The sequence below is a fragment of the Cetorhinus maximus genome, chromosome 18 (assembly GCF_964194155.1).
Source record: "Cetorhinus maximus chromosome 18, sCetMax3.hap1.1, whole genome shotgun sequence".
Classification (NCBI taxonomy): domain Eukaryota; kingdom Metazoa; phylum Chordata; class Chondrichthyes; order Lamniformes; family Cetorhinidae; genus Cetorhinus; species Cetorhinus maximus.
In genome coordinates, this window is record NC_135896.1 from 77,174,497 (window position 1) to 77,200,935 (window position 26,439).

General features: G+C 41.0%; 1 protein-coding gene across 6 annotated transcripts in view; it reads left to right on the plus strand.

Annotated features, from left to right (window-relative positions):
- Positions 1-26,439, plus strand: part of eif2ak4 (eukaryotic translation initiation factor 2 alpha kinase 4) — a 162,673-nt gene that overhangs the window by 95,253 nt on the left and 40,981 nt on the right. For 4 of the 6 annotated variants that reach the window (XM_078562929.1, XM_078562933.1, XM_078562932.1 and 1 more), the window contains 12 exons: positions 438-510; positions 3,427-3,468; positions 5,521-5,619; positions 7,643-7,765; positions 10,649-10,753; positions 12,359-12,422; positions 13,448-13,527; positions 15,171-15,272; positions 16,524-16,574; positions 21,596-21,832; positions 23,235-23,310; positions 26,025-26,146. In XM_078562929.1, the coding sequence (XP_078419055.1) occupies positions 438-510; positions 3,427-3,468; positions 5,521-5,619; positions 7,643-7,765; positions 10,649-10,753; positions 12,359-12,422; positions 13,448-13,527; positions 15,171-15,272; positions 16,524-16,574; positions 21,596-21,832; positions 23,235-23,310; positions 26,025-26,146 (1,174 nt within the window). The remainder of the gene's footprint in view (positions 1-437; positions 511-3,426; positions 3,469-5,520; positions 5,620-7,642; positions 7,766-10,648; positions 10,754-12,358; positions 12,423-13,447; positions 13,528-15,170; positions 15,273-16,523; positions 16,575-21,595; positions 21,833-23,234; positions 23,311-26,024; positions 26,147-26,439) is intronic. The other 2 variants (XM_078562931.1, XM_078562930.1) reach the window with 2 other exon arrangements.

The window sequence follows — 26,439 nt, forward strand, 5'->3', positions numbered from 1 at the left end:
CCAGCCAAGAAGCACTTCAGCACCCTTCTAGCTGATATTAGCTGCCATGAACGCGAGTGCACAATAACTCTCCCCTGCACAATTGTGTACGATATCTGCTGGGACATGTACCCATCAAGCCAGTGCAAAGGATAGAATTCCATGTTTTCACCTTTGCTTTGGACTACTTCAAAGAGAGAAATAAGGCCATCACAAAACGAGCTACAATGGCATAAAACGGCTTAATGTAGCACAGTGAATCCAGCAATATCTGTGCTTGAAGTATTGGGATTGTGGGTGTCAAACTGCTTGAAGAATTATGTCTGTTGTGATTAAATTCATGAAAATTATAATGCGGTGGGGTGTGGTTTTGATCATTTTTAGGATCTCATTTCAGCCTTTTATTTGTTTGCCAACAGTGCATGGAATTCTGTATTAAATATGCTCTGTTTCTACAGACCAGTTGACATTGATTCAGACAGCGACATCATCTTTGAGAACGGCAATGGAAACAGCAACAACGGCCCTGTGGTGAGGAGTTAGTATTTTACTCATGAATATTGTGCATTTAAAAACAGAAAATGCTGGACTCAACAAAATCGACAAACTGTTCCAGGACCAGATGAGAGCACGAAGCACCATTGCCATTTCAATTCACCATTTTGCTCTCATGCCCGTCCTTGGCCTGCTGCAATGTTCCAGTGAAGCCCAATGCAAACTGGAGGAACAGCACCCCATCTTCTGATAAGGCACTTTACAGCCTTCCAGACTTAACATTGAATTCAACAATTTCAGATCATGAACTCTGTCCTCCACTTTGATCTTTTTGAATTTTTTTTCCCCAGCTCCCTACAGGGCCATCTGTAACTTATTCTTATATTTTGCTTTCACAGAGTGCTGACCCTTGTCCTGCTATTAACACAGTCTGCTATCTTACATTTATGCCACTATGAGCACCTTCTTTCATCTTTTACACTACCATTAACAGTCCCCTTGTTTAGTGTCCATCACATCTTTGCCAGATCTCTCCTCGGCCTCCACCTATCCCTGACCTTCTATTTTGTCCACCTGCTCCAGCATCTCCACCTCCCCTTCAACAGTATAAGACCCATCACATTTCTACTTCTCTTCAGCTCTGAAGGAGAGTTATATGGACTCAAAACATTAACTCTGTTTCTCTCTCCACAGATCTTGCCAGATCTGCTGAGTTTTCCAGCATTTTTTGTTTTTATTTCAGATTTCCAGCATCTGCAGTATTTTGCTTATATATATTGTGCATTTAGTCAGCTTGGCTCAATTTGGACATTTCTGCCTTGAGTCAGACTGTTACGGATTACAGCCATTGCACTGCCCTGTCCCTGTTGTTCAGATTTTACTTCATTCTCTGAAATTTTGTTTTAACAGTGACTGTGGATGACAATATTGACAGATGTGACTCAGAAGCATTACTGAGTCTAATAGCATGAACGAGCTGGATTAATAGACAGTCAAAATGACCAGAACCCTGTAGCTTCTTATATTCCTGGCTATCTGTTGATATTCAGCTTTCTTTACACTCCTGGTCTCAGTACTTTATCCAAGTGAGATCCCTAGTGATGTCAATAAGCCCGCTGAGTCTTGAGGGCTTTTACAAAACTAAATCAAACATTTATGATTTTAAGCACATACATAGGTCTACAAATTACTGCTAACTTCTAGCTCCCCTAAATAATCTGACTTCCAGTGTGTAACTGGCAATAGTAAAAACAAATAAATTTCAACAGACCCAGGCAAAGCACACAATACCCTGAACAGTGATATTCATAATGAGTTTTCTTAGCTTCAGTTCCTGTAGGTAGCAACTTGATACTTAGAGGCTGGAGGCTTTTCACACTTGTTAGATCTTAGATTTCCTTCTCCTTACACAACCTCAGCTCCTTTAAACATGTTTCTCCCTTTTTAGTGTAAATCCCATTGTTCCAATATGCCTTTGCAACTTTACTTTTTCCATAATATAAAATCTTTCATAGTACTCATATTATCAGTAATCTTTGGGAAAAATAAACACACTGTTTGGCTTAGCCTTTTACGGCTAGGTGTAACACCTTACCACCTCTTTGAAATTCACTACTCTGGGTTTATCTAAAAATGCAAATGTTCCTTACACCTCACATTCTAAAACTTAGCAATGTTTACGTATTTAGCATTTCAAACCTTTTGAACACTCAAAAGCTCCAGGCTAGCTGTCTCTAACTCAATTAAATCCCCCACGCTCACATCCACACAGAGAAACTAATCCAAACCCCACTATTAACCTACCTTTACAATAAATCACAATAATATTATGAAAATGATTATATTTTCATGACCCATCACAATTTAGTCACTGCATTTGTGAAGGGATGCCTTTGTGATAACAGTAGCGGCGGAGATTGTAGCGATGGTGTCCGGCCACCAATGCACAGTCATGGGAATTGGTACATTCAGTTGCCAATGTAAGTGCATGGTAGGAATTTGAGATCCATTTTAAAAGCTGGTTCTCTGCTCCCACCATGCTGTGCAAAGCTGTCATAGTTAGCTTTGAGCTGGAACACAGTATTCTCAATATTCCTCTGGCTGATATATAACTATATTTGACTCGTGTTACATCTGAGCTAGGTTTGTTTGATAGCGAGTGTATAAAGTGTGAGAGTTTCAACCATTTGTTTGATCAGCTTTATTTTGGTGTATTAACCTCCTGTCCAAAAATCCTATCTGACAAAACTAAACAGTAGATGAAATCACAACACTGAATTTTTGAATGTTTAATGGGTTGACAGCAATTGCTGTTTAAACAGAATCCAGAGTATAGCACTGGGCCATATGGGCTACGTTTGATTGCCGACCTGAGTTAGCTGATCTCAGTTGGCTGCACCTTTTAATTAGGGAGAGCAAAACTCAGGTAGCCTTTCATGTGTGATCACAATTCATGGTCCCCCAAGTGGATGTTGGTTGAGTACATGACTGGACTTGGCCACGATGCCCTGCACAGTTGAACAGTCCGTTGATTTTCATTTTCTAGGCTTGCATGCAAAGAATCCTCACTTGTGTGTGGCAGCAGAAGGCTTCTGGCACTCCTGAACTTATATTCCAGTGAGTGATGGCCTCTCCAGACTGGAAGGGTGGAGTTAGAAAACCTTTTCTCTGGAAGATTTATTTTGGGTACCAGAAATGAAGTTTAGTTTGAGGCTGTATACAGTTATGGAGCAGGTATTATGTCAGCTACCTTAGAGTTGACTTGTCGCCATTGGCAAATTGTCTATAGCCATCTGGATGCAACCAACATCAAGTGCCATCCCAGACCACAAGATCAGCTCTGGTGCAACCACTTGTATTTATAACATTGGATGATTTACCTTTATGGTTCAGGTTATACTGTCTGTGCCCATTTGGGCACCATCTTATAATGATGCTGTCTCTCTTCTTTAGGACTTCCGACCCATTGTCTTCTTCTCATCCTTTTCTGAGCTGGTATGTGAATGCAATGAGTGCTGTGAGAATTGAATGTTGTAGTGGCAAAACATTTTAATTAAGCGTAATGTACATAAAGCTGCAATGACTTGTGAATAGTTTCCCAAATGGCCAGATCCCATAGGAAAGTGATAAGAATTCATGAAAATCTAAGCCAGAAGCGTTCAGGAAGTAGGTGTGTGTGTATACCTGTAGAAAATGTTAGGGTTGAAACTTAACTCCCCAAATCAGGTGGGTTGGGGTTGTGTCAGAGGTTACAATGTAAAAAACCTGGAACAGGAACTGAACCAGACCATTTGAGCTTTTCATGGAGGTGGAATGAGGGGTGTATAACCAACTTGCCCATTGGATGTTGGTTGGTCTTTTAAATATCATGAAGCTGTATTTTAACAGTGATTCTAATTTTAACTCATGTTGACAGGGTCATGGGACTCTGCAACTTAAAGGAGGTGAGAGGTGTTGAATCCATGAGGTAAATGCCTTTACTCCTACGACCTCTCATTCACTCCTTCAATACCTACTGTTAAAGGCTTTGACCCTCTGAAGCTGACTTTCCACCCAAAAAGCTTCCAGTTTGTCAATCAGGCAGGAACCCTAATTAAATGAGCCCTGCAGCTAAATTCTGCAGGACATTTGGGAAATCAGTTCTTTCGATTTTCCAGACCTCTCAAAAGCTCTCCCGCACAGAACTCGCTTCCAGGCTAAAATCAGGCCTAGAAGCATGCAACACAGAAGGCGTCCATTCAACCCAATGAGCCTGTGCTGGCTCTTTGGAAGAGCAATCCAGTTAGTTCCACCACCCTTCTCTTTTTTCTGTAGCCCTGTAAATATTTTCTTTTCAAATATATGTTCCAGTTCTCTTTTGAAAGATACTATTGAATCGGCTTTCACCACCTTTTCAGATAGTGCATTCCAGATCGTAAAAACAGTTCCTGTTTCACTCCTGGATTTTTTTGCCAATTACTAATCCTCCTGTCATTGGAAACACTTTCCCCCATCTACTCAATTAAAACATCTCAATTTTGAATATGAAATATTACATCTCCCCTTAACCTTCTGTGCTATAAGAAGAACAATCCCAGCCAATTGAGACCAGGTTGTTTGCAGTGTGGAGGGAGAGCAAAATGGGGAAGATTATAATGGAGGCCAGGTGGGGTTGGGGCAGGGGGAGATCATGATGGAGGCCATTCTGGGAGGGAGATGTATTATTGAGTTGAGGCTTTTGCCACTCCCCAGAGGTAACATAAGCAAGAGGCCTCAGCTGAGGTTTCCAAGAACAAGTTCTCTGAGGCCTCAACTGTTAAAGTTCAATGATTCAGGATTATAGTTCTTGTAGGCAGGTAGTGATGACACTCCTCTCATTGTTTTTTAAAATTCATTCATGTGCTCTGGGTATCTTTGGCAATGCCAGCATTTATTGTCTAGTCACCATTACTTAATTTACATTGTCTTTCATACTTTATACATCTGTGGTGATGTCCTGGACCTACAAGTACTTTGTCTTGGGTTCTCAGTAAAAATGTACTGATTAGAATTTATTTTACAAAGTTCCCCCTCTCCTTTAATGGTTTAGTTGGTAAAGGCTGAGTAGCTGAGTCATACTGACCAAGAGGTTCCATATTTGGAGCTCAAGTGATCTCAAGTTAGAGGGAAAAGTCATTTGTGAAGTTGCCTGTTGTCCAGTGGTTGTTGACGAAGTCCATGTCTGTAACTATAGGATGAGGACCGGATAATATCCATCAGGTTGGAGCTACTAACTAGTGCTTACCAGTCTAAGCTTGCACATGAAACATGGTTTTTTTTGTAAAGTACGGAGGTCGAGTTGGCACCTATGACACTATACAGTTGCATGAATCAGCATTTTGACAGGTGACAAGATAGGCAAAAAAAATCTAATATTTATCTGTCTACTGCCTGCACCTTAGCAAGAATGTGCCCTTTTTTCTCATTCTCGTAGCAACTTAAGTGTAATTTATGTTTTAGTTAATGCCTCAGACTACTTTAACTGCAATCTGATAATGTCTTGTATATTCTGTGATTGTTGATCTGCAGGGCAGGGAAGCTGCAAATGCAAAGAATCCTGACATTGAAAAAATGGAGAAGGCAGAGGTCATACTGGTACCACAGACAGTGCACTATCTATATATTCAGGTAACAGATTCAATCCAGACTCTACACTATTTATATATTCAAGTAACACTGTACTCCAGATTGTGCAATATTTATGTTCTGGTAATACCATGACCCTGACTTTTGTGCTATGTGTATATTCAGGTAGCATACTATACCCACAATGTGTATATTCAGGTAACATATGTATGTAATCTGAACAACAGTTTACTCAAGTCAGATGATTCAGTGCTGAAGACTGCTTATTGTTACAATGCACCATGCCACCTACCACTTGGAAAGGAACAACCTAAGCCCCCTCCTGTGCCATGAATCCTGCCTGACACCGACTGGATATATTTTATTGACATTGTACATTTCAGATTAACTGGGATCATGCTGTGAAAATTGACAACAGCATTTATAGTATCAACATAAGTGACTACAGATCAGATGTAATTAATTTCTGAAGCAATTTGGGACATTCTGAAGATGTGATAAACCACTTCATTACCTCTTTCTTTTTCTCCACCTATCTTTCTTTCTCTCTATCTTTGTGTACACAAACCAAATAGGCAAGTATGGCCATGTGGAAGGTCAGGTCAGGTGAAATAGTTCCTGCATCTGCCAGACCTAACAGTTGTGAATTTCCTTGGGAGGAGTAGGGGTGGAGTTCCTGATTGGCTGCCAGAATGCCATTTACATGGTGTTTAGATGGTAGCTGGATGGGAGAAGTCTTGAGGAGATTTACAGAAAATTTCTCCAGACAACAAGATCCACCCCTCCAGGAAGGAGTTAAAAATACAGTAACTCCACAGCCAAGAAAAGAAATACAGTAACTTTACAACTGCGCTAAACGTAACGCCATGTGAGTGGACTTCAGTAGACATGAGTATGTGCCCCTTGACATAAAGTTAAACAATTATTCCCTGACAGAGATGAAGACCTTGAAAATCCTGGGTATACACATTCAAGCTGACTTGAAGTGTGGTGGTCAAGTGAATGGTATGCTTTTAAAAAAAAGATAAATATAAATAGATAAAAGCAAAATACTGTGAATGCTGGAAATCTGAAACAAAGTATTTGAGTATAAATATAAATAGATATTCATTCTCAGATCCCTCATCCCTTTTACACTCCCTGCCTGTGACCTGTTGTTAATGTAAACCAGCTACATTACCTTGGTCAGTTACGCTGTGCCTGTGTGTGCCCCTGGCCTCACACACGCACAAACCACCCGAATCGAAAGAATACAGAAGCGCACGCTGAGAATGATCTTAAGTCCTCAGTACCAATTGTATGACAAAGCCCTTCATGTTGCAAAGCTCAAAAGTCTACAAACAAGAAGAGTTAATATTTGTGCTAAGTTTGGGAAATCCCTTGTGCAATCTACACAATTTCAGAACTGGTTACCCCACCAAGCCCAGAACAATCAAGGCAACTCAGAAGTTTGATTAAATTCAACCCTGTAAGATGCAAGACTGATGTATCCCTATTCCTTACATGGTTTGAGTCCTCAATGCAGTACTTAAATTATGAAATTTATATGCTCTTCAGTGCCTATAATGTAGAAATGGTGTATTGGTTTGTAATTTTATTATAATTTTAATTCAACATTACCCTTTTTAATATCCCATCCACCATTTCCCTGTTACTTGCTGAATCTTTTTGTCTATTTTTGTTACTACATGGTTGTTCGATGTTTACATGCGTTTAACCTGATTACTTAGTCTATATATGAATTTTTTAGTGTAAATTACACTGCAATTCAGCCTTTGGGTTACATGTGATTTCTTGAAGTAGATACCGTTATTACTATTTTGTAACCAAAAATCTTTGCATGTTATGAAGCATAGCCCATCTGCCAAAATGGCTGAGAGATCAATAATTGTGATGGTGAGACTGCCTTGCTTTTGAGTTGCAGCTGTGAGATTTTGTGGATATAGTTCAGTTAAATAAATGGCTTTGCAGACCACCCAGTGACTTGCATCCAAGTTGCTGAATATACAGAAACATTGCTACATGACTTACAAATGATAGACTTTATTTTCTTGGCTTCGTTTAGATGGAATACTGTGAGAAAAGCACTTTACGAGACACAATTGACCAGGGACTGCATAGAGATATCAACCGTCTCTGGAGGCTGTTCCGGGAAATCCTTGATGGACTAGCTTATATCCATGAACAGGTTAGTTTTGCTGAATGGCTCTTTATAAGGGATCTGTGATATCTAATATATATAAGCTTCCAAAAGGCTTTTGACAAAGTTCACATCATAGGGATCCAGTTTAGAAGTTAGAAAGGAATAATGACCGTTAAAACTACTTGTGCAGAAATATAAGGCAAGTGCATTGACCATAAAGCTAAAAATTACATAGCTAGAGAGTAAGGTCTACAGCACAGAAACAGACTGTTCGACTCAACTGATCAATGTCGATGTTTATGCTCCACGAAAGATTCCTCCCACCCCATTACATCTGACCCTAACAACATTTCCTTCTATTCCTTTCTCCCTCATGTATTTTATCTAGCTTCCCCTAAATTGCATCTATGCTATTCATCTCAAATACCCCTTGTGGCACCGCATTCCAAATTTTTAACGCTCTTTAGCTAAAGATATTCTCCTGAATTCCATATTGGACGCACAACAAATGGAAACATTTCCCGTATGCCTAGCCTATTAAACCATTTCATTATCTTAAAGACCTCGATCAGGTCACCCCTCATCAAGCTAGAAAAAAGATAAGCTAGCATGCTCAATCTTTCATGATGAGCATATTCTCTAATTTCTGGTATCATCCTTGTAAATCTTTTTCACACCTTCTCAAGTGCCTTTTTATAAAATGAAGACCAAAACTGTGCATAGTACTTAAGTATGGTCCAATCAAGGTTTGAGGGTAAGTCTAACATAACGTTTCTGCTTTTCAATTCTATCCATCTAGATGTGAATCCAAGTGCTTTGCTTGCCTTTTTTTGGCTTTATTAACCTACATCACTAAGTTTCATGATCTGTGTAACCCCATCCTTGGATCCTTTTGCCCCTCTGCTCCATTCAGACTTATTATTCAAGCAGCATGTGGCATCCTTATTCTTCTTACAAAAATACACCACATTATGCTTATATTAAAATTCTTTTGCCAATTGTGCATCCATTCTGCAATTTTATTAATGTTCTCCTGCATTTTGTTGCATTCTTCCTCAGGGTTAGCTATGCCACCCGATTTGGTGTCATCTGCAACTTTAGAAATTGTACTCTGATCCTCAAATCTAAATCATTAATGTAAATTGTATTGTTTTAGCACCGATCTCTGTGGAACACCACCTCTCCTTTGGCCAGGTTGACTAGTTACTCTTAATCACTACATTATTTTTCTGAATTGTAGCTTGCTATCCATTTTGTTATTTATCCCCTAATTCCACTGGCTCCGATTGTAGTCATGAATCTACTATGTGGTACCTTATTGAAGGCCTATTGAAAATCCAACTGTATTAATTCTATAACTTTACCCTTGTCTACTCTTTATTACTTCAAGGAATTCAATAAGGTTGGTCAAGCATGAACTTGCCTTTTAAAATCTGACTACTCTTGATTTTCAGTTTTTGGATGTTTCTCTGTTACATCCTTGAGTAAAGATTTCATTATCTTTCCTACCACTGATGTTAAGCTAACTTGTCTACATTTCTGATGAGAGGCCACAGACCTGAAGAATTTAATTCTGTTTATCTTCCTACAGGTGCTGCCTGACTTGCTGAGTATTTCCAGCATTTTCTGTTTTTATTTCAGATTTCCAGTATCTGCAGTATTTTGCTTTTGAACATTGAAATATTTGGTTCTAGAGGTAACAAAGGCACGGATGCGGGTCTCAGCAGTACATGAGCAGCAACAGGGATGGAGATGGGTAATGTTATGGAGCTGGAAGTAAGGCAACTTTGGTGATAGAGAGGACACGGGGTTGGAAGCTCACCCAAGGGTCAAAAAGGGTGCCATGGTTGTGAATAGTCTGGTTCTGCATCAGACAGTGAGCAGCGAGTCTGGTCAAGTCAAGAGCAGGTTAAGTAGGCCAAGAAGGGATACATCACCATGGTCACAATTACATAAGATGTTATTTGTTTCTTTGATGAGAACTATTTTATGGTAAGGGCAGAGACTTGATTGAGCATTTCAGACCTTGGAAAGATGGGCACATATTTGGGAGGTGACAGCATGTCCGAGGACTTTGGAGAGGATAAGGAGGTTGGAGATGGCACAGCAGATTCAAGGACAGAGGAACCAAGGATGTTTTTTTTGGGGAGGGTGATGATGGCAGATTTGAAAGGAAGAGGGACAATATCTGAGGAGAGGAAACTGTTAACAATATTGGCTAACATGAAGGCTTGGAAGGAAAACAGATGGTCAGCAGTTTGGTGGGAATAGGGTTGAATAGTTGAGCTTGGAGAGAAACGAGAGAAAAACGTGAGTTGAAAGCTAGGTTTCTGGCAGCGAACCTTAGAGAAACTTCAGCGTGGCGGTCCAAGGGAAGGAAGGGAAGTGAAAGAGGTAGCTGAATGGCTTGTATCAATCCTAGTGAGAGAGAATTCCATGAGCTCTTTGCACTTGTGTTGGAGGTGAGGGTAGAGGGGACAGGGAAGAATGATTTAAGAAAAATATTTTGTAGTGAAGAGTAGCAGGGGGTATCCTTACATTCCAGGATGATCCTGGAATAGTGAGCAGGGCTGAGGAGAGATGGTGCATCTAGCCAGATTTGGTGATGAATGTCTAAACTATTTGTCCGCCATCAATGTTCAAGCCTGCATTCCTTGGACGTAAGGGTGTGAAGATGGGAATTATATGGGGAAAGACCAGGGTGAGAGAGAGTAATGGTTTTAAAAGCAAAACATGAAATTTCAGAAATGACATATTTAAACATTTTCAGTGGGAAGAGAGAAAGGCAAAAGAGGGAACCAGACTTGCTTTGCCTGAATCCAGTTTGAATCTTGACTAAGGTATGAGGAATCGCGGGTTCCAGTTCTGCTGATGAACCTCTGGGCTCACCCTGTCCTGACCAGCTGTTCTGTTCTCTTTATATTTCAGGGTATGATTCATAGGGATCTGAAACCTGTTAATATATTTTTGGATTCCAATGATCACGTGAAAATAGGAGATTTTGGCTTAGCCACAGATCATCTTTCTAATGTGGTAAGAAGTGACTTGAAAAGGAATTAAACATAACGTGTCTCACGATAGATTATGAAGGAAGCACTTTCTGTTTATGATGCATTGTGTGGTGCAGTTATGTCTGTGTTTGGGAATGAATATGTGTTTGCTGTGTATACTTTTGGGGAGATGTTGTTCTCTGGCACACTCACTAAATTTATATGTTGTGATCAAGGAATTTTTAAAAACATTTTTAAAAGATTAAAATCTAGGACATCTAGTAGCCTGAAGTTTTACAATTACTTTGCAATCCTTTGTCATCCTCCTGGCAATTGCTGTCATCCATCTGGTACACTTATGATGGGTTTCACTGTCTTTGTTTTGTTAGATTGTGAAGTGCCTCATCTATTGGGAAGAATCTGTCTCTCTCTCTAGAGCAAGATACATTGCCTGCTGGCTCTAGAAACTGGAGGACGAGTCTAGGTCTTCCTGGCCTGCTAGCTGAGAGGTTGCTCATCAATTTCAGATGAGTGGAAACTAAGAATGTTTAGTTAGAGGAAACTGCTGTTGGCCAAATGAGTTTGCCCCTTTCTGACTGATCAAGTCCATGTTAGCAATCTTCCCATCAGTCTTCTCTTAATCTCTTCTCTCCAGAAGCTTTAAATATCTGCTCAGAATGTTTATGCTGTCCATTTTAGCGTCTTTCTCATGAACTTTGTTACCCATCTTTTATGTTTTTGGTAAAAAGGTTCTGACAAACTTCCCTTCTTCCTCCTGATTTTCTGATTTTTAAAAAAAACTTGAGTTTCTGGGATATGAACTGCCTTCATGAACTAGGAACTAGGTTGTGACTACTAAAGTTCAATTAATCAGTGACTTGGCCAACAGGAAATTTTAATCCTATCCAACTTGACTATCTGGGCATGTCGCAGTCCTGCAAGGTCAGTTATCTGACCATTGCTCAACCAGTCTACCAGGGTAATGCTAATGTTGGTATTTCATCAGTAAATCCTGTTCACATTGATACTCTTGAGGATATCACTTGTCTGTTAAGTTGCTGCTTGTAATTTCTACTCGAAAGTAGAAAAGATGACAAGTTTCCTAAACTTGGCTTGTATTCCTGTGATTTTAAAAGGTACTTAGAATGATAAAGGGATTTGGTAGGATAGAAACAGATAACCTATTTCCTCTGGTGGGGAAATCCAGAACAAGGGGACATAACCTTAGAGCTAGGATACTCAGGCATGAAATCAGGAAACACTTTGTCACATAAAGGGTAATGGAAATCAAGAACTCTGTCCCCCAAAAGGATGTGGATACTGGGCTAATTGTAATTTTGAAGACTGTGATTGATAGATTTTTATTAGGTATGCGTATCAATGCGTATTGACCAAAGGTGGATGAATGGGGTTGAGATATAGATTGGCCATGATCTGATTAAATGACAGAACATGCTGGAGGGACTGAACTGCCTTACTCCTATTCCTATGTTCCTGGAGGTCTCTTCTCTAAATAAAATGTGCCCAACTTCCATAATTTCTCCTCATACATTAAGTTCTTGATACTGCAAATTCTATTCCTTCCTAGTATGTCTACCTTAAGAAACCACAAATAAAAACCTTGATTTTAAAATATTCTTTCCCACAGGCAGGTGACAGGCAGGAAACAGATGGCAGTGGATCTATTCATTTTATCAAACCTGACCCAGCAGGTGAGGCTGTCTCCTGAAGCATCATGTCAGGATACCACTGGATGGCATCGAGGATGGGTTGATACTGACTTGCGTTCTAGCTCTCACATAGCCACCTTGTGGCCCATACAGTGCAGGATAAGTTAGAGTTAGGAACTAGTTTGTGACTAATAGAGTTCAATTAATCAGTGACTTGGCTAACAGGAAATTTTAATCCTATCCAACTGGACTGTCTGGGCATGTCGCAGTCCTGCAAGGTCAGTTATCTGACCATTGCTCAACCAGTCTGCCAGGGTAATGCTAATATTGGTATTTCATCAGTAAATCCTGTTCAAATTGACACTCTTGAGGATATCACTTGTCTGTTAAGTTGCTACCTGTAATTTTTCTCTGCCTGAGATGCTTTTTAAAGTGTCAGTTTGACTGAGTTGGGAACAATTTTGCCTCCTTGTGTCTTGTGAATTCAAATTACATTTTGTGATAGGGGCAGGATATTGAGGTCGGGGGGCAGGATATTGACGTCGGCGAGCAGGGGGGCAGGGCCCACTTGCTGATGCGTAAAGTGACGCGGGGTGACGTCGGGCGAAACTCCCAACATCACCCCGCGTCATTTCAATTTTCAGGTCGGCAGGGGCGCAACTGAATCAGCTGTGCGCCTGCCGACCTGTCAACGGCCAATTGAGGTAATTTAAAAAGTAATTGCACTAGTTAAAGGACCTGCCCATCCAACCTTAAGGTGGCGGGCTTCAGAAAAAGCATGAATCCTCATCCGTGGGCAGGATGAGGTTTCATGTAGGTGTTTAAAAATTTAATAAAACTTTAATTAAAAGTGATGGACATGTCCCAACTATGTGACAGTGATTACAAGAGATTACAAATCTCTTCTCAGATGCAAGATAACTAGACATGGAGCAATTATAGGAAAAGGGTTAAGGATGGCATCCAAAAGCTCCAAATCCCCCATTCTAGTTCTGTATTTCTGCTTTGGTTCCTGGAATCATTGTGAATAACACAAAGTTACAGCTCAGCATTTGTTTCAATTACAGGGAATCTGACTGGAATGGTTGGCACTGCCTTATACGTGAGCCCTGAGGTACAGGGCAACACCAAAGCCTCCTACAACCAGGTAATACATTGTGTTATATATCAAGAACATAGACAATAAATACCAGGATTACTTACTGGGCTGAATTTTTCCGTCGGTGAGCAGGGGGCGGGGCCCGCTCGCCGACGCGAAAATGATGCGGGATGATGTCGGGGGGAACCCCCGATGTTATCCCGCCCCATTTAAATCTTCAGGAAGGCGGGGACACAGCAAGATCAGCTGTCCACCCACCGACCTGTCAATGGCCAATTGAGGCCATTGACAGGATAATTAAAGGACCTGCCCGTCCAACCTTAAGGCTGGCGGGCAGGCCAGGAGCCCCGGCGGGCTTCTGAAAAAACATGAAACCTCATCCACCGTCGGGATGAGGTTTCATGGAGGGTTTATTAAAGTTTGAGTGAAATTTATTAACATGTCCCATCTCATGTGACATTGTCACATGAGAGGGACATGTTAAGGATTTTTTAATTTTTCTATTTTTAAAGTTTATAAAGCTGTTGGCGATCTCTCTGATGCAGCACTTAGCCTCAGGGAGATGTACGCTCTTTCGCGTACATGCGCGAAAGAGTGCACTCTCGCATTTGGGGAATCCTCCCCTGTCCGCACAGGAAGCACATAGCTTCCTGCCGGGCATTACGCTGGGTGGGCCTTAATTGGCCCGCCCACTTAAAATGGCGGCAGGGCCCGCTTCTCCGGTGGGGATCGGCTCCTCGCCCGCCGGAGATTGGGTCGGGCCCGCCCGCCCGACAGGCAGAAAATTCTGCCTGCTGGCTCTCGTCAGCTGCTTGTCTCCTGGTGAATGGCTTATTCTCTAAGTTTCACTATCTGTACTCTACCTCTGTGATTGTCACATAATTCTGAGGCGTTTACTTTGGCAATCTGAAAGGTTTGCCCTTGTCTCCTACCTTGTCCAGATGGGGTTAGTTTGGCACACTGTTTGGACTGCTGCTGAGGTCACGTCACTGGGAATAGAGCCTGCAATAGTGGGGAATTCTAAGCCACCTGTGCTCGATGAGTGGTGACATTGCACCCCTTTAGCTTTGTTTGGCAACTGTCCTTTTTGCTGGCAAGGTGACAGCCTGAGCTGAGTTGGGGCCTGCTCAGTTCTCTTTAAAAAACAAATCTCATAAGGGCACATGTCTGACAAGAAGTTTATTTACAGCTGTCCTAAACCTGTCCTCACCAACTGTTAGCTGGTATTTAATAGAGCTATTAATTTTAAAAGAAAATCTGTGCATGAAATTCAAGAATTGCACTGTGTAGCAGAAGGTGATAGCCTTTTGTCTTTGTGCACCATGTGTGGCTTCAAATGAAAATATTGGGCATATCAGTGGATCGGAGTGTAGTGATCTTGTTTAAGCCGGGTTGGGGGGGTGGGTATTGAAACCTCTTGGAGGAATGAATAGGCTTTAGAAAAAATTGTGACATTTAACAGAGGGGCAGGTGTAGGGCGAGCTGTCGTGCAAAGTATGTCACGTCAAGAGAGAACAGTGACAATGGTATCATTGGAAAAGTAGTATGTTGTAAAAGTGAATATTACAGAATATATACTGCAGACTAATGTCACCAGAAACATTTGTGATCTGTCATTATTGTCCCATCCTATTTATTTGTGTGTGTGTTACTTCATTAAATTACAGCTAATTTCCTGCCATTTGTTCCAGAAAGTGGATCTCTTTAGTTTGGGAATCATTTTCTTTGAGATGTCGTATCATCCCATGGACACCGCATCCGAAAGGATCTTTGTACTCAGCAAGCTACGAATGGTAGGTGCTAACATATTGACCCTTAATGGAGATATATTGGAATCCAACTCATTGTAACCATCAGTAAATTCCTCTCTGCCTCAGAGAAATAACCAGGTTGTGTTTTCAATTTCGGTAAGACTGTCCAAATTGTAATATTAGGTTGATATTCAAGAATGGTAGGAAATCTTCTCACTGTCTATTATATGCAGTTCTGAGTGAAAAGAGTTTGACCATTCTTAATCTTGTTAGTTTGGTGACTCATAATCTTATTTTTAATCCTCAGAGATATTTGTGCTCCTCCAATTCTGGCCTCTTGAGCATCCCTAATTTTGATTGCCCTGCCTTTAGTGCTAGTGCCTTCAGTTGCCAAGGCCATAAACTCTGAAATTCCCTTTTTAAGTCCTTCTACCTCTCATTCCTTTTTTAAGACAGTTCTTTAAACCTACCTCTTTGACCAGCCTAAGGTCTCCTTATGTGGCTTGATGTCAAATCTTGTTTCTGAATGCTCCTGTCAAGCACTTTATGACACTTTTCTCGATTAAAGATGGTATATAAATGCAAGTTGTGTTGTTCCTAGAGACACACTTGGACAGTAATCCATTGAAGTGATACAACAGGACAGTGAATTGCACAATGTTTAGATAAAATATATGTAAAACAAATAAAGTACATCTTAAATAAATGTACTCAATATTTCGCAGTTCAATAAACATTGTTAAACTGTCCCTCATTCAGAAGTGCTGGTGGGGTGCTCTTCTGAGATTTGAATTGAGACTTTGAACCAGAAGGGTCATTTATTCTACATCTGACCTGGCAATGTTTGGGGCATAGTGAATGCTAATAAGAGAAAAGCAACCCAGTACCTAGCACTGGCTTCCCTCACCTCGGTGCAAAATTTGGAACAAAAATATCATTGTAAACGTGAGGGGGTGCGTGTTTGGGGAAGTGGTGATGGGTGGTGAGCGCAGAGAGCAAATATTGGTAGGGAAAAGACATCACAATCGACTCAGATCATGTCTATGTGCACACAGGATTGATTGGACTGTCTGGTTAAGGTGAGGAGTTGCAATATGAGGGCATCTTGCACTGTTCTGTCCACAAATGACAACACTGAAAAGCCCTGTGTACTCTCTTGGGTTTTGAGGATTGCAGTGGTCCACCTAGGAGTTTGGGATAAATGCCCACTTGCCCTTTGAAGGAAAGTACCTTGTTTTTCAGTTTATTGATGGAAGTGTCTAATCTAATTAAAGTTACCTTTTCCTCTCCCAGCCCACGATTGAGTTCCCTGAAGATTTTAAAGCAGAAGAATATTCAAAACAGGTACAGCTTTTGCCTCATTGACTGTTGTATGCACTGTTGTGAGAATGCCTCTGGTCTATAGGTTGTAAGGTGGGCAGTTTCTTTTTCAGGAATGGAACACAAGAACTTCTGAAGCAGACATGAACCATTTACCAGAAAATTACCAACTCATTTTGTTGTGCCACTCAAAGAATTTTCTAGGATTAGCCAAGAGCTAGGGTAAGGTGACCTCAAACCTGAAAAGCAATGCGCAGTGTCACATTCTGAAAACAAGACAAAAGTTAGGACATATGGAGTCAGGTGATAAATAACTGAATGGATAGCAACTTGGCTGAAAAATAAAAAGCAGAGTGTTGGGATAAAGAGTTATTATTCAGATTGGAGGAAGATACAAAGCTCTGTTCTACAATTACTTGCTGACTCCATTGTTGTTCACAATTCACAATTTGATTTGGGAATGTGTAACTCGATATCAAAACTTTCAAATAATACCAAACTGGGGCACATGGCTAATGCTGAGCTAACCCTCCATGGTCCCATTCGTCCTGTGTAATCCCCTCCAGTCCCTTAACTCTCCAAGATATCTGCGCTCATCTCTAATTTTAATTACTCCACCATTGGTGGCTGTGCCTTCCGTTTCCTAGGCCCTATGCCCTGGAATTTCTCTCCATACCCTCTCCATTTTCTCTACCTTGCTTTTCTCTTTTTAAGACCCTCCTTGAAACCTACCTCCTTGACCAAGGTTTTGGTCATGTGACCTAATATCTCCTTGTGTGTCTTGGTGTCATTTTATTTTCTAATGCTCCTGTGAAGTGCCTTGGGATGTTTTATTACTTTGAAGGTGATATATAAATATAAGTTGTTGAGGAAGAATGCAACAAAATACAAGATTCTAGAAAACTTCCAGACTGGGTAGTTAAGTGGCAAATTAACTTTGAATTGATACACTTACACCTTAGAAAATTAAAAAGAAAACCTGAATGTCGTTGAAAAGCAAAGGCTGAGAGGCGACTGAATAGAAGTCTTTAAAATTATGAATGGGTTGGAAAGGGTAGATGCAGAGAGAATGTTTCCACTTAGAAAATATAATACTAGGGGCTATAAAGACAAGGTAGTTACTAATAAATTGAGTAGAGAAACAAGGAGAAATTTCTTTACTTGGTGGTCAGACCGTGGAACTTGATACCAAACAGTTTTTAAAAATTCTTTCACAGGATTTGGGTATTGCTGGCTAGGCCAGCATTTATTGCCCATCCCTAATTGCCCTCGAGAAGGTGCTTGTGGGTCACTTTCTTGAACCACTGCAGTTCATGTGGTACAGGTGCACCCACAGTGCTGTTAGGGAGGGAGTTCCAAGATTTTAATCCAGTAACAGTGAAGGCATGACCATATAGTTCCAAGTCAGGATGGTGTATGGCTTGGAGGGGAAGTTGCAAATGGTGGTGTTCCTATGCATCTGCTGCCCTTTACGTTCGAGGTGACAGAAGTCGTGGGCTTGAAGGTACTTTTGAAGGAACTTTGGTGAGTTGCTGCAGTGCATCTTGTAGATGGTACACACTGCTGCCACTGTGCATTGGTGGTGGCTGAGGTGCCAGGCAACCGGACTGCTTTGTCCTGGATGGTGTTGGGTTTCTTGAGTGTTGTTGGAGCTGCACTCATGCAGGCAAGTAGAGAATATTCCATCACAATCCTTACTGTGCCTTCCATATTGTGGGCGGGCTTTGGGGAGTTAGGAGGTGAGTTACTCTCTGCAGAATTTCCAGCCTCTGATCTACTCTCGTAGCCATAGTATATATAACACCTTGGTTGTTGATAGTGGGGGATTCAATGATGGTAATGCAATTGAATCTCAAGGGAAGATGGTTAGATTCGCTCATTGGAGATGGCACTTGTGTGGCGCGAATGTTACTTACCACTTATCAGCCCAAGCCTAAATGTTGTTCCGGTCTTGCTGCATATGGACACAAACTGATTCAGTATCTGAGGAGTTGCAAATGGTACTGAACATTGTGCAATCAACAATGAACATCCTCACTTCCTTCCTTATGATGGAGAGAAGGTAATTGATATGAAGCAGCCGAAGATGGTTGGGCCGAGGACCCTGCCCTGCTGAACTCCTGCTGTGATGTCCTGGGACTGAGATGATTGACCTCCAACAACCACAACCATCTTCCTTTGTGCTAGGTATGACTCCACAGTCCGGTTGACTGGCACCTCATCCACCACCGGCGCACAGTGGCATCAATGTGTATCATCTACAAGATGCACTGCAGCAACTCACCAAAGTTCCTTCAAAAGCACCTTCCAAGCCCACGACTTCTATCACCTTGAATGTAAAGGGCAGCAGATGCATAGGACCACCACCATTGACTCCAGTTTTGCTTGGGCTCCTTGATGCTACACTTGGTCAAATACTGCCTTGATGTCAAGGGCAATAGCTTAGATGCTTTCAAAAAGAAACTTGATAAATGCATGAGAGATAAAGGAAATTAAAGATATACTGAAAGACTAAGATGAGGCAGATGGAATGGGAGGCGGTTTGAATGGTATATAAATTCCAGCACAAACAAGCTGGGATAAATGGCCTGTTTCTGAGATGTGTATTCCGTGTAATTTGATGGCATGTGTAGCAGTAATGTCCTATATCCATAATGCAAAAGTAACATTGTGACACATAGGCCCATAATTTCAGATTCCGGAGCAGTGTATCTGGGGAGTGACAGAAAGATGCGTTGGGTAACAACCCCCCCACCCCATAATTCCTAAATCCCTCCCTGCCATGAATGCATCCACTTGTCCATTGAATTCATTTATACTGTTTCACCTCCTTGCTAACTTATTTCACGACTACTGCCCTTCAGTTTTTTGCATGATGTCCTTTCTTACTACTAACTTGCTAATTTTATCTTTGTGTCACCTGCTATTAGAGTTGGCCCACAATGAACAAATTCTCAAATAAACTTTCAATTGCCCTCATATGTTTAAAAACTTAAATTGGGTGACTTTTAAGTTTCCTTGAGTGGGTAGAACTTGTAATACATGTGAGGCCACTGTTAGAACTCAGCCATGCAGTGAATGAGAGACATATTACATCTCATTCATCTCCAGTCCAACATCCATAGTTTCAGTCTGCTCCTAAATAAATGAACACAGATGCGTCCCTAATTAATCCCACCACCAGAAAACCCATTAAATGCCAATTGATATACAGTTAACAGCCACTACATTCTTTCAGGTCCTTACCCCACTACATCTCACTTAGCCTTTTGCCTACACCACATTGCCTCTTCTATAATCGGTGCACCTCATACACAATAGTAATAAGTTGATATTAAAATTCAAACTGCACAGGACTACATGGAATATGACATGAGGTGAGCTTATTCTGCAGCCTTTGAAAACTGAAGCTTGGCATTAGCCAGTCATTACTTCATAATTCACCTTGTCTTCTGTCTTGCTCTTACATGTTAGTACTTTATTATATAGGATATATCCGGTCAAGGTGTCAACCTTGGGTTAGAGGTAAAGCCCAAAAGATTGTTGGTTCAAGTCCCCACTCCCGAGACTTAAGCACAATGTAGGCTGACTCACCCAGTGCAGTACTGAAAGAGTGCTGCATTTTTGGAAGTGCCATCTTTGGGGTAAGATATTAAACCATGATGCCGTATATCCTTTAATGTGTAGATATAAGATTCCAAAACACTATTCTGAAGAAGAGCAGGAGACACCTCTTGGCATCCTCCACCATTTATCCCTCGACCAACATCATTTAGAAAAAGATTATCCGCTCATTTAGGTTATTGCTGTTTATAGAGCCTTGGCTGTGGTATTTTTTTACATTTACTTCATTTCAAAAGTATTTTGTTGGCTTTGAAGTGCTTTGGGACATCCTGATGCCCTATATAAATGCAAATCTTTGTCATATGTAATAACATTATAGCTCTTTGATTTGAGTTACTGACTTGCAATACAAAAGTAAGGAAGTTATGCTTCAGTTGCTTCAGAGGCTTAGTTAGACCTCATCTGGACTACTGCATTCAGTTGTGGGAACTACCGCAGGAAGGATATATTGATCTTTGAGAGGATGCAAAGCATATTCATCAGAATTCCATCTTAAAAGGTAAATTTATGAGGATAGGTTAAGAAATAGGAGCAGGAGTAGGCCAAGTGGCCCCTTCAGTCTGCTCTACCATTCAATATTATGGCTGAATTTCTACACCAACTCCGCTCTCCTGCCCTCTCCCCATCTCCCTTGAATCTCCTTTAACCCAAGAATCTGTTTATCTCATAATCATAGTCTTAGCACCCACGGCTGTCTGGTGTAGAGAATTCCTAAGATTCACAAATCATTGAGTGAAGAAACTTCTCTTTAACTCAATCCTAAATGACCAACCCCTTTACCTGAGACTAGCCCCTGCAGCCAGTGGAAATAGCCTCTCAGCATTTACCCTGTCAACCCCTTAAAAGAATTTTGTACATTTCAATTAGATCACCTCTCATTCTTCAAAACTATATAGAAAAAAAAGCTCATTCATCTTAAGGTCGCATAAATGTGGTTTGTATTCATTGATTATTAAATATTGAAAGCGATCTAATTGAAGTTTTTAAATTGATTTGATAGGATACACAAAGAGAAATAATTTTCCCTGGCGGGGGAATCAAAAAGTTGGCATAATGTTAAAATTGGAAACAGTCTGTTCTGTGGTGATTCAGGAAACCCTTTTATACACAAAGAATAGTGGAAATCCTGAACTCTTTTTTTTCTCCCAAAAGGCTATGAATGCTGGATCAATTGAAGCTTTTAAGATTGAGATGGTAAATATTTTGTCCGGTAAGGGTATCGAGGTTATGATCAAAAGTGGGTAAATGGAGTTCAGGTACAGATCAGCCATGATCTAATTGAATGGTGAAACAGATTTGAAAGGATGGATGGCCTATTCCAGTTCCTATGCAGCTCTATCCATTCTCACACAAATGTATGTGAGGTATGAAAGCTGTTTTGACCCACAGTTAGTGACCTGTTGTTGCTGTTTTCTTCAAAGAGATTGATAGTTGGCTGGCTGTTAAATCATGACCCGGCGAAACGTCCCACCGCAGTAGAGTTGCTGAAAAGTGAGCATCTCCCCCCACCCCAGATGGAGGAGTCGGAACTACATGAAATGCTGCACCATGCACTGGCAAATACTAGTAGCAAAGTTTACCGGACATTGCTCACCCAGATATTCTCCCAGCATATCACACCTGCTATGGATTTCACCTATGATATTGATGTTCACAAGGTAGGAAATTAATACTGTCAAACACATCCTCCACTGGGGACACTGCAGCATTGTCACTGGACTTGCTGAATGTATTGGGAACAAAATTAAATTTAACCCAAAAGTAAAATACTTTGGATGCTGCAAAACCGCAGGACTGCCAGCCTCTGTAAAGCGGGAAACGGAGTTGGTATTTCTGGTCGATGATCTTTCGTTTGAGCTAATCTTACCTTGATTCAGCTTTAATTATGACTCCAAACTGAAGTATAACAGTATTTAATGTACCAATGTGGCCTAGAATTTATCAGCAGGTTTTTGAAGTCAGTAGATACTGTGAAGAACAAAATAAAATAGATAACTATCTGACAGGCTGCTACTTTGTGATGCATTTACAATCTATGCCTTTTCTCATATACATGTAATATTGAGAAGTACAATAACAAAGCAAATATAAGTCATGCAATTCAGTATTAGAAGTCTGCCCGAGACTTGCCAACAGCAAAAGAAGACTGCATTCTTATCAGCTCTACCCTTTTGTATTTTACATATGCAACACAATTGTGCTGTTTCCTGGTCAATGAAGCTGGTGATTTATCACTGAGAATTTTTTTTCTCTGAAAAATCACCCCAGCTACAGTTCAAAATGGTGTGGGTGGGACATGGAGTAGAGATGTGGAATTCCCAAGTCCTTCCTACTGGCTCCCAAACTGACACAACTGCCTCAGCTCATCTGCTGAAACTGTCATCCATGCCGGTAAGCTAGTGAATTACTTATTATTTACTGTCTGAGGAAACAGCATCAATACAAACATATTAGTTTTTTTAACTATCTATAATCTTCCTCTCCTTTTCAAAATCTTGTGTGATACTGGGTTTAAAGGCAAACCTTAACTTCTACCACCATCCCATTCTCTTTAATTTACAGTATGGCAGCATCCACCTGCTTTCCTATCTCCATACTGTTGTATAAAACTTACAGCTACTGGGTCCAGCTCCTGGATCTCACTCACCTATTTTAAATAAAACTCCACTCCAATCTCACTTCTTTCTGTTGCCAAAGTATAATCCTGTTAATTTAAATAAATGTTTTTCTGCTGCAGATTTTTTAAAAGAATAAAATTGGAACTTAACCCCTGTGTCTAGTCTACTCTGGACGAGGGAAAAACTCACAAAGCATCATATCCTGCTTTTAAACCATAAGCAGTGCATAGTCGTTCACTAACATGTACTGTACTGATATTTTGGCCAGCTGCTGGTAGTAAGTTAGAAACAATGATCAGATGTCAGAAGCTACACTTTGGAGGCTTATCTATTTTTCTGCTGAAGTATTAGCTGTGGCTATTCTGAAAAACCCATGCCAAGTGCAATCGGATTGTAATTTATGCACTTTTTAAAGAAAACTTAAATGTTTTTCTTTCTTCAGGGCAATTTTTCAGCACACTACACCATGCTGCGGCACTTCGTATATGAGACTGTGTGCCGGGTATTCAAAAGGCATGGTGAGTATAATACATTGCAACTAGCTGACTCATCTACTAGCCCTGTCTAGTGTTTTATGCTGCTTGTTTTCTGTTACCTTCTCTGTGGCCTATCTGAATTGCTTTAATGTTCAGAGCTCTGTTCAAGGGTACTGTGTACAGTTCTGGTCGCCGTAGTATAAAAAGCATATAGAGGACTGGAGAGGATGCAGAGATTTACAAGGATGCTACTAGAATTGAGTAGGTATACATATCAGGAAAGAATCGACAGACTGGGTCTCTTTTCACTTGAACAAAGATGGTTGAGGAATGACCAAATAGAGGTTTTAAAACAGTATTTACCAAACTATTTTCCAATGTGACCCCATTTTAACACCAAAATTAAGGTGATCCCAGACATCAAAAACAAAACAGCAATAAAGCAACATATTAACATTCAGTATATGATTATTGAAGTTTGCCTACTATAGGTCAATATATAATAATATATCATATAAATATGAAAATCTGTTTTTTAAAGCACTTTGTAAAATGTTATTATTTTATGAAATTCATGTAGGTTTCACCCAAGCTCTCCATATTCTGCGGTGACAGAAGACTCAGTGAAGCCCCTCTGCCACACCTCACCATCACAGACACTTTGTAATCAGCCCCTCTCCGCCCACCACACATGTACATACAGGCCCCCCTTCCTAACTCCCATCCCCCCCCCCCACTCACTCACTCAACTCAGCAGCTCCTCATCCCAGCTCCCTACTCACTCAACAGTCCCTCTTCTCAAATCCCTCCCCCTAATCTCTCACTCAGCAGCTCCTCTTCCAAACCCCCTCCCCCCCACTCACCAACCCCACTTGCCTTCCGCGCCCCCCCCCCCGCCCCCCATTTTAGTCTATTTGCTGGTACCTTTGAAGCAGAGTCACTGTCCTGGAGTAAGGAGCCTGAACAACAGCCAAACAGGAGTAGAAACACAGTTTGAAGCCACTACTCACCTTCCTGGCTCATCCTCATGACCTCCTGGATTTTTCCACACTCAGTCAGTGACTGAGTTATGTTTGTGGGCCTCTAGCTGTGCCAAGTTGACACACAAACATCCTGGAATCCCTTGTACATGTCACTGAAAGTGTTTTCTGAAGTTAAAAGAGTACTTTGGGCTCACCATCCGCTCCATGCTATTTGGTGGAATTGATCCAGTGGGTCCAGGGCTGTCTTACTGGAACCTCCAGACTGGGTCATCTTCTCTCCACAGTCGCCATTGCTGCTTGCAGGAGGGGCAGCTCGTTACCTCAAATGTGAAATGGGGTTGCAACCCACTGTTTGGAACTTCTGCTTTAAAATTATGGAAGATTTTGATAGAGTGAGTACAGAGGGAATGTTTCCTCTTGTGAGAAGAGCATATTTAGAGACCATTAGTCTAAGATAGCCACCAAGAAATCCAATGGAGAATTAGAAGAAACTTCTTTACCCAGAGAGTGGTGAAAATATGGAACTCGCTACCACAGGGAGTATGGATGCATTTTAGAGGAAGCTAGGCAAGGAAACAGAGAGCTATGATGGTAGATTTAGATGAGGAAATATGGGAGGAGATCGAGTGGAAGATAAATGCCAGAATAGACTGGTTGAACCAATGGCCTATTTCTGTGCCATGTACCCTCTGTAATCCAATGTAATAATGGTGGGTGAAGCAGAGCAAATAAGAAGTGTCAGGGAATATCTAGGCAAAAGTGATCTCAATATAATGAGGTTTAATATAATAGTTGAGAAAGACATAAATAAAGCAAAGATCTAGGTAATAGATTGGAAAAGTTTAATTTAATTGAATAAGAAAGGAACAGAGAAGGTAAATGGTGAAAAAATGATTAAGAGATAGCTGCAGTAGGAGCAAAGGTGACCAATAGAGTTTAGGAGACATATGTTCCACTCATAAACAAGAACAAACTAACAAAAAATGAAGCATCACGACAAAGATGCATTTGTAGAAACTCATCAAGGCCCCTTAGGCAGCACCTTCCAAACCTACGACCGCTACCATCTAGAAGGACAAGGGCAGCAGATACATGGGAACACCACTACCTGGAAGTTCCCCTCCAAGCCGCTCACCACCCTGACTTGGAAATATATCACTGGTCCTTCACTGTCGCTGCGTCAAAATCCTGGAACTCCCTCCCTAACAGCACTGTGGATGTAGTTACACTACAGGGACTGCAGCAGTTCAAGAAGGCAGCTCACCACCACCTTCTCAAGGGCAATTAGGGATGGGCAATAAATGTTGGCATAGCCAGTGATGCCCACATCCCGTAAATTAATAAAAAAAAGAGAAGGGGAAATTTGAAACTAATTTAATTTAAAACACTTATTAGGCCTCAGCTGGCATATTGTGCTCAATTCTGGCACTATACTTCAGAGAGGATATTAAAGCATTAGAGTGGATGCAAGAGAGATTTATTAGAATGGTACCAAGGATGAAGGAATTGATTTATGTGGAGAGACTGGAGTAGCTGGACTTGTTTTTTTTGGAGCACAAAAATATTCTTGGATATTTGATAGTCGTGTTCAAAATCATGAATTGTTTGATAGAACAATTGAAGAGAAACTGTTTCCAGTGGCAGACGGGTCAGTAATCAGAGGGCACAGATTTAAGTTGTATGGTAGAAGAACCAGATGCGACATGAATATTTCTGTAACTGATTAGAGATACAAAGCTTTGCTTCAAAACTTAAGTTGTTGATCTTTTACAGGTGCTACTTGGTTGCACACACCACTATTTATGCCAAAGAACAAGAAGTTGTATGAGGGTAGTGAAGGAGCCTATTTCATGGACCACAGTGGCATGCTGATCATGCTGCCCCATGACCTCCGGGTAAGTTGTGTAATATGCATTGACAGCATTAGTCACCCTGCATGCATGTCATGTGATTGGTTTTGGCTAGGGGCACTGAACAGCAGTAACACTCCATGGGCAGAATTTTTTGTCCCGTGGGCGGGTGCGCTCCCGACCTGATCGGGCGTATAATAGTGTGCGATGACATCGGGCAAGCGTCCCGATGTCATCGCGTGCACTCAACGATCTTTCGGTTGGCGGGCAGGTGCAAGGGTCGGAAGCGCGCCCGCTGATAATTAAGAGGCCTATTTAGGCCCTTAAACAAGTAATTC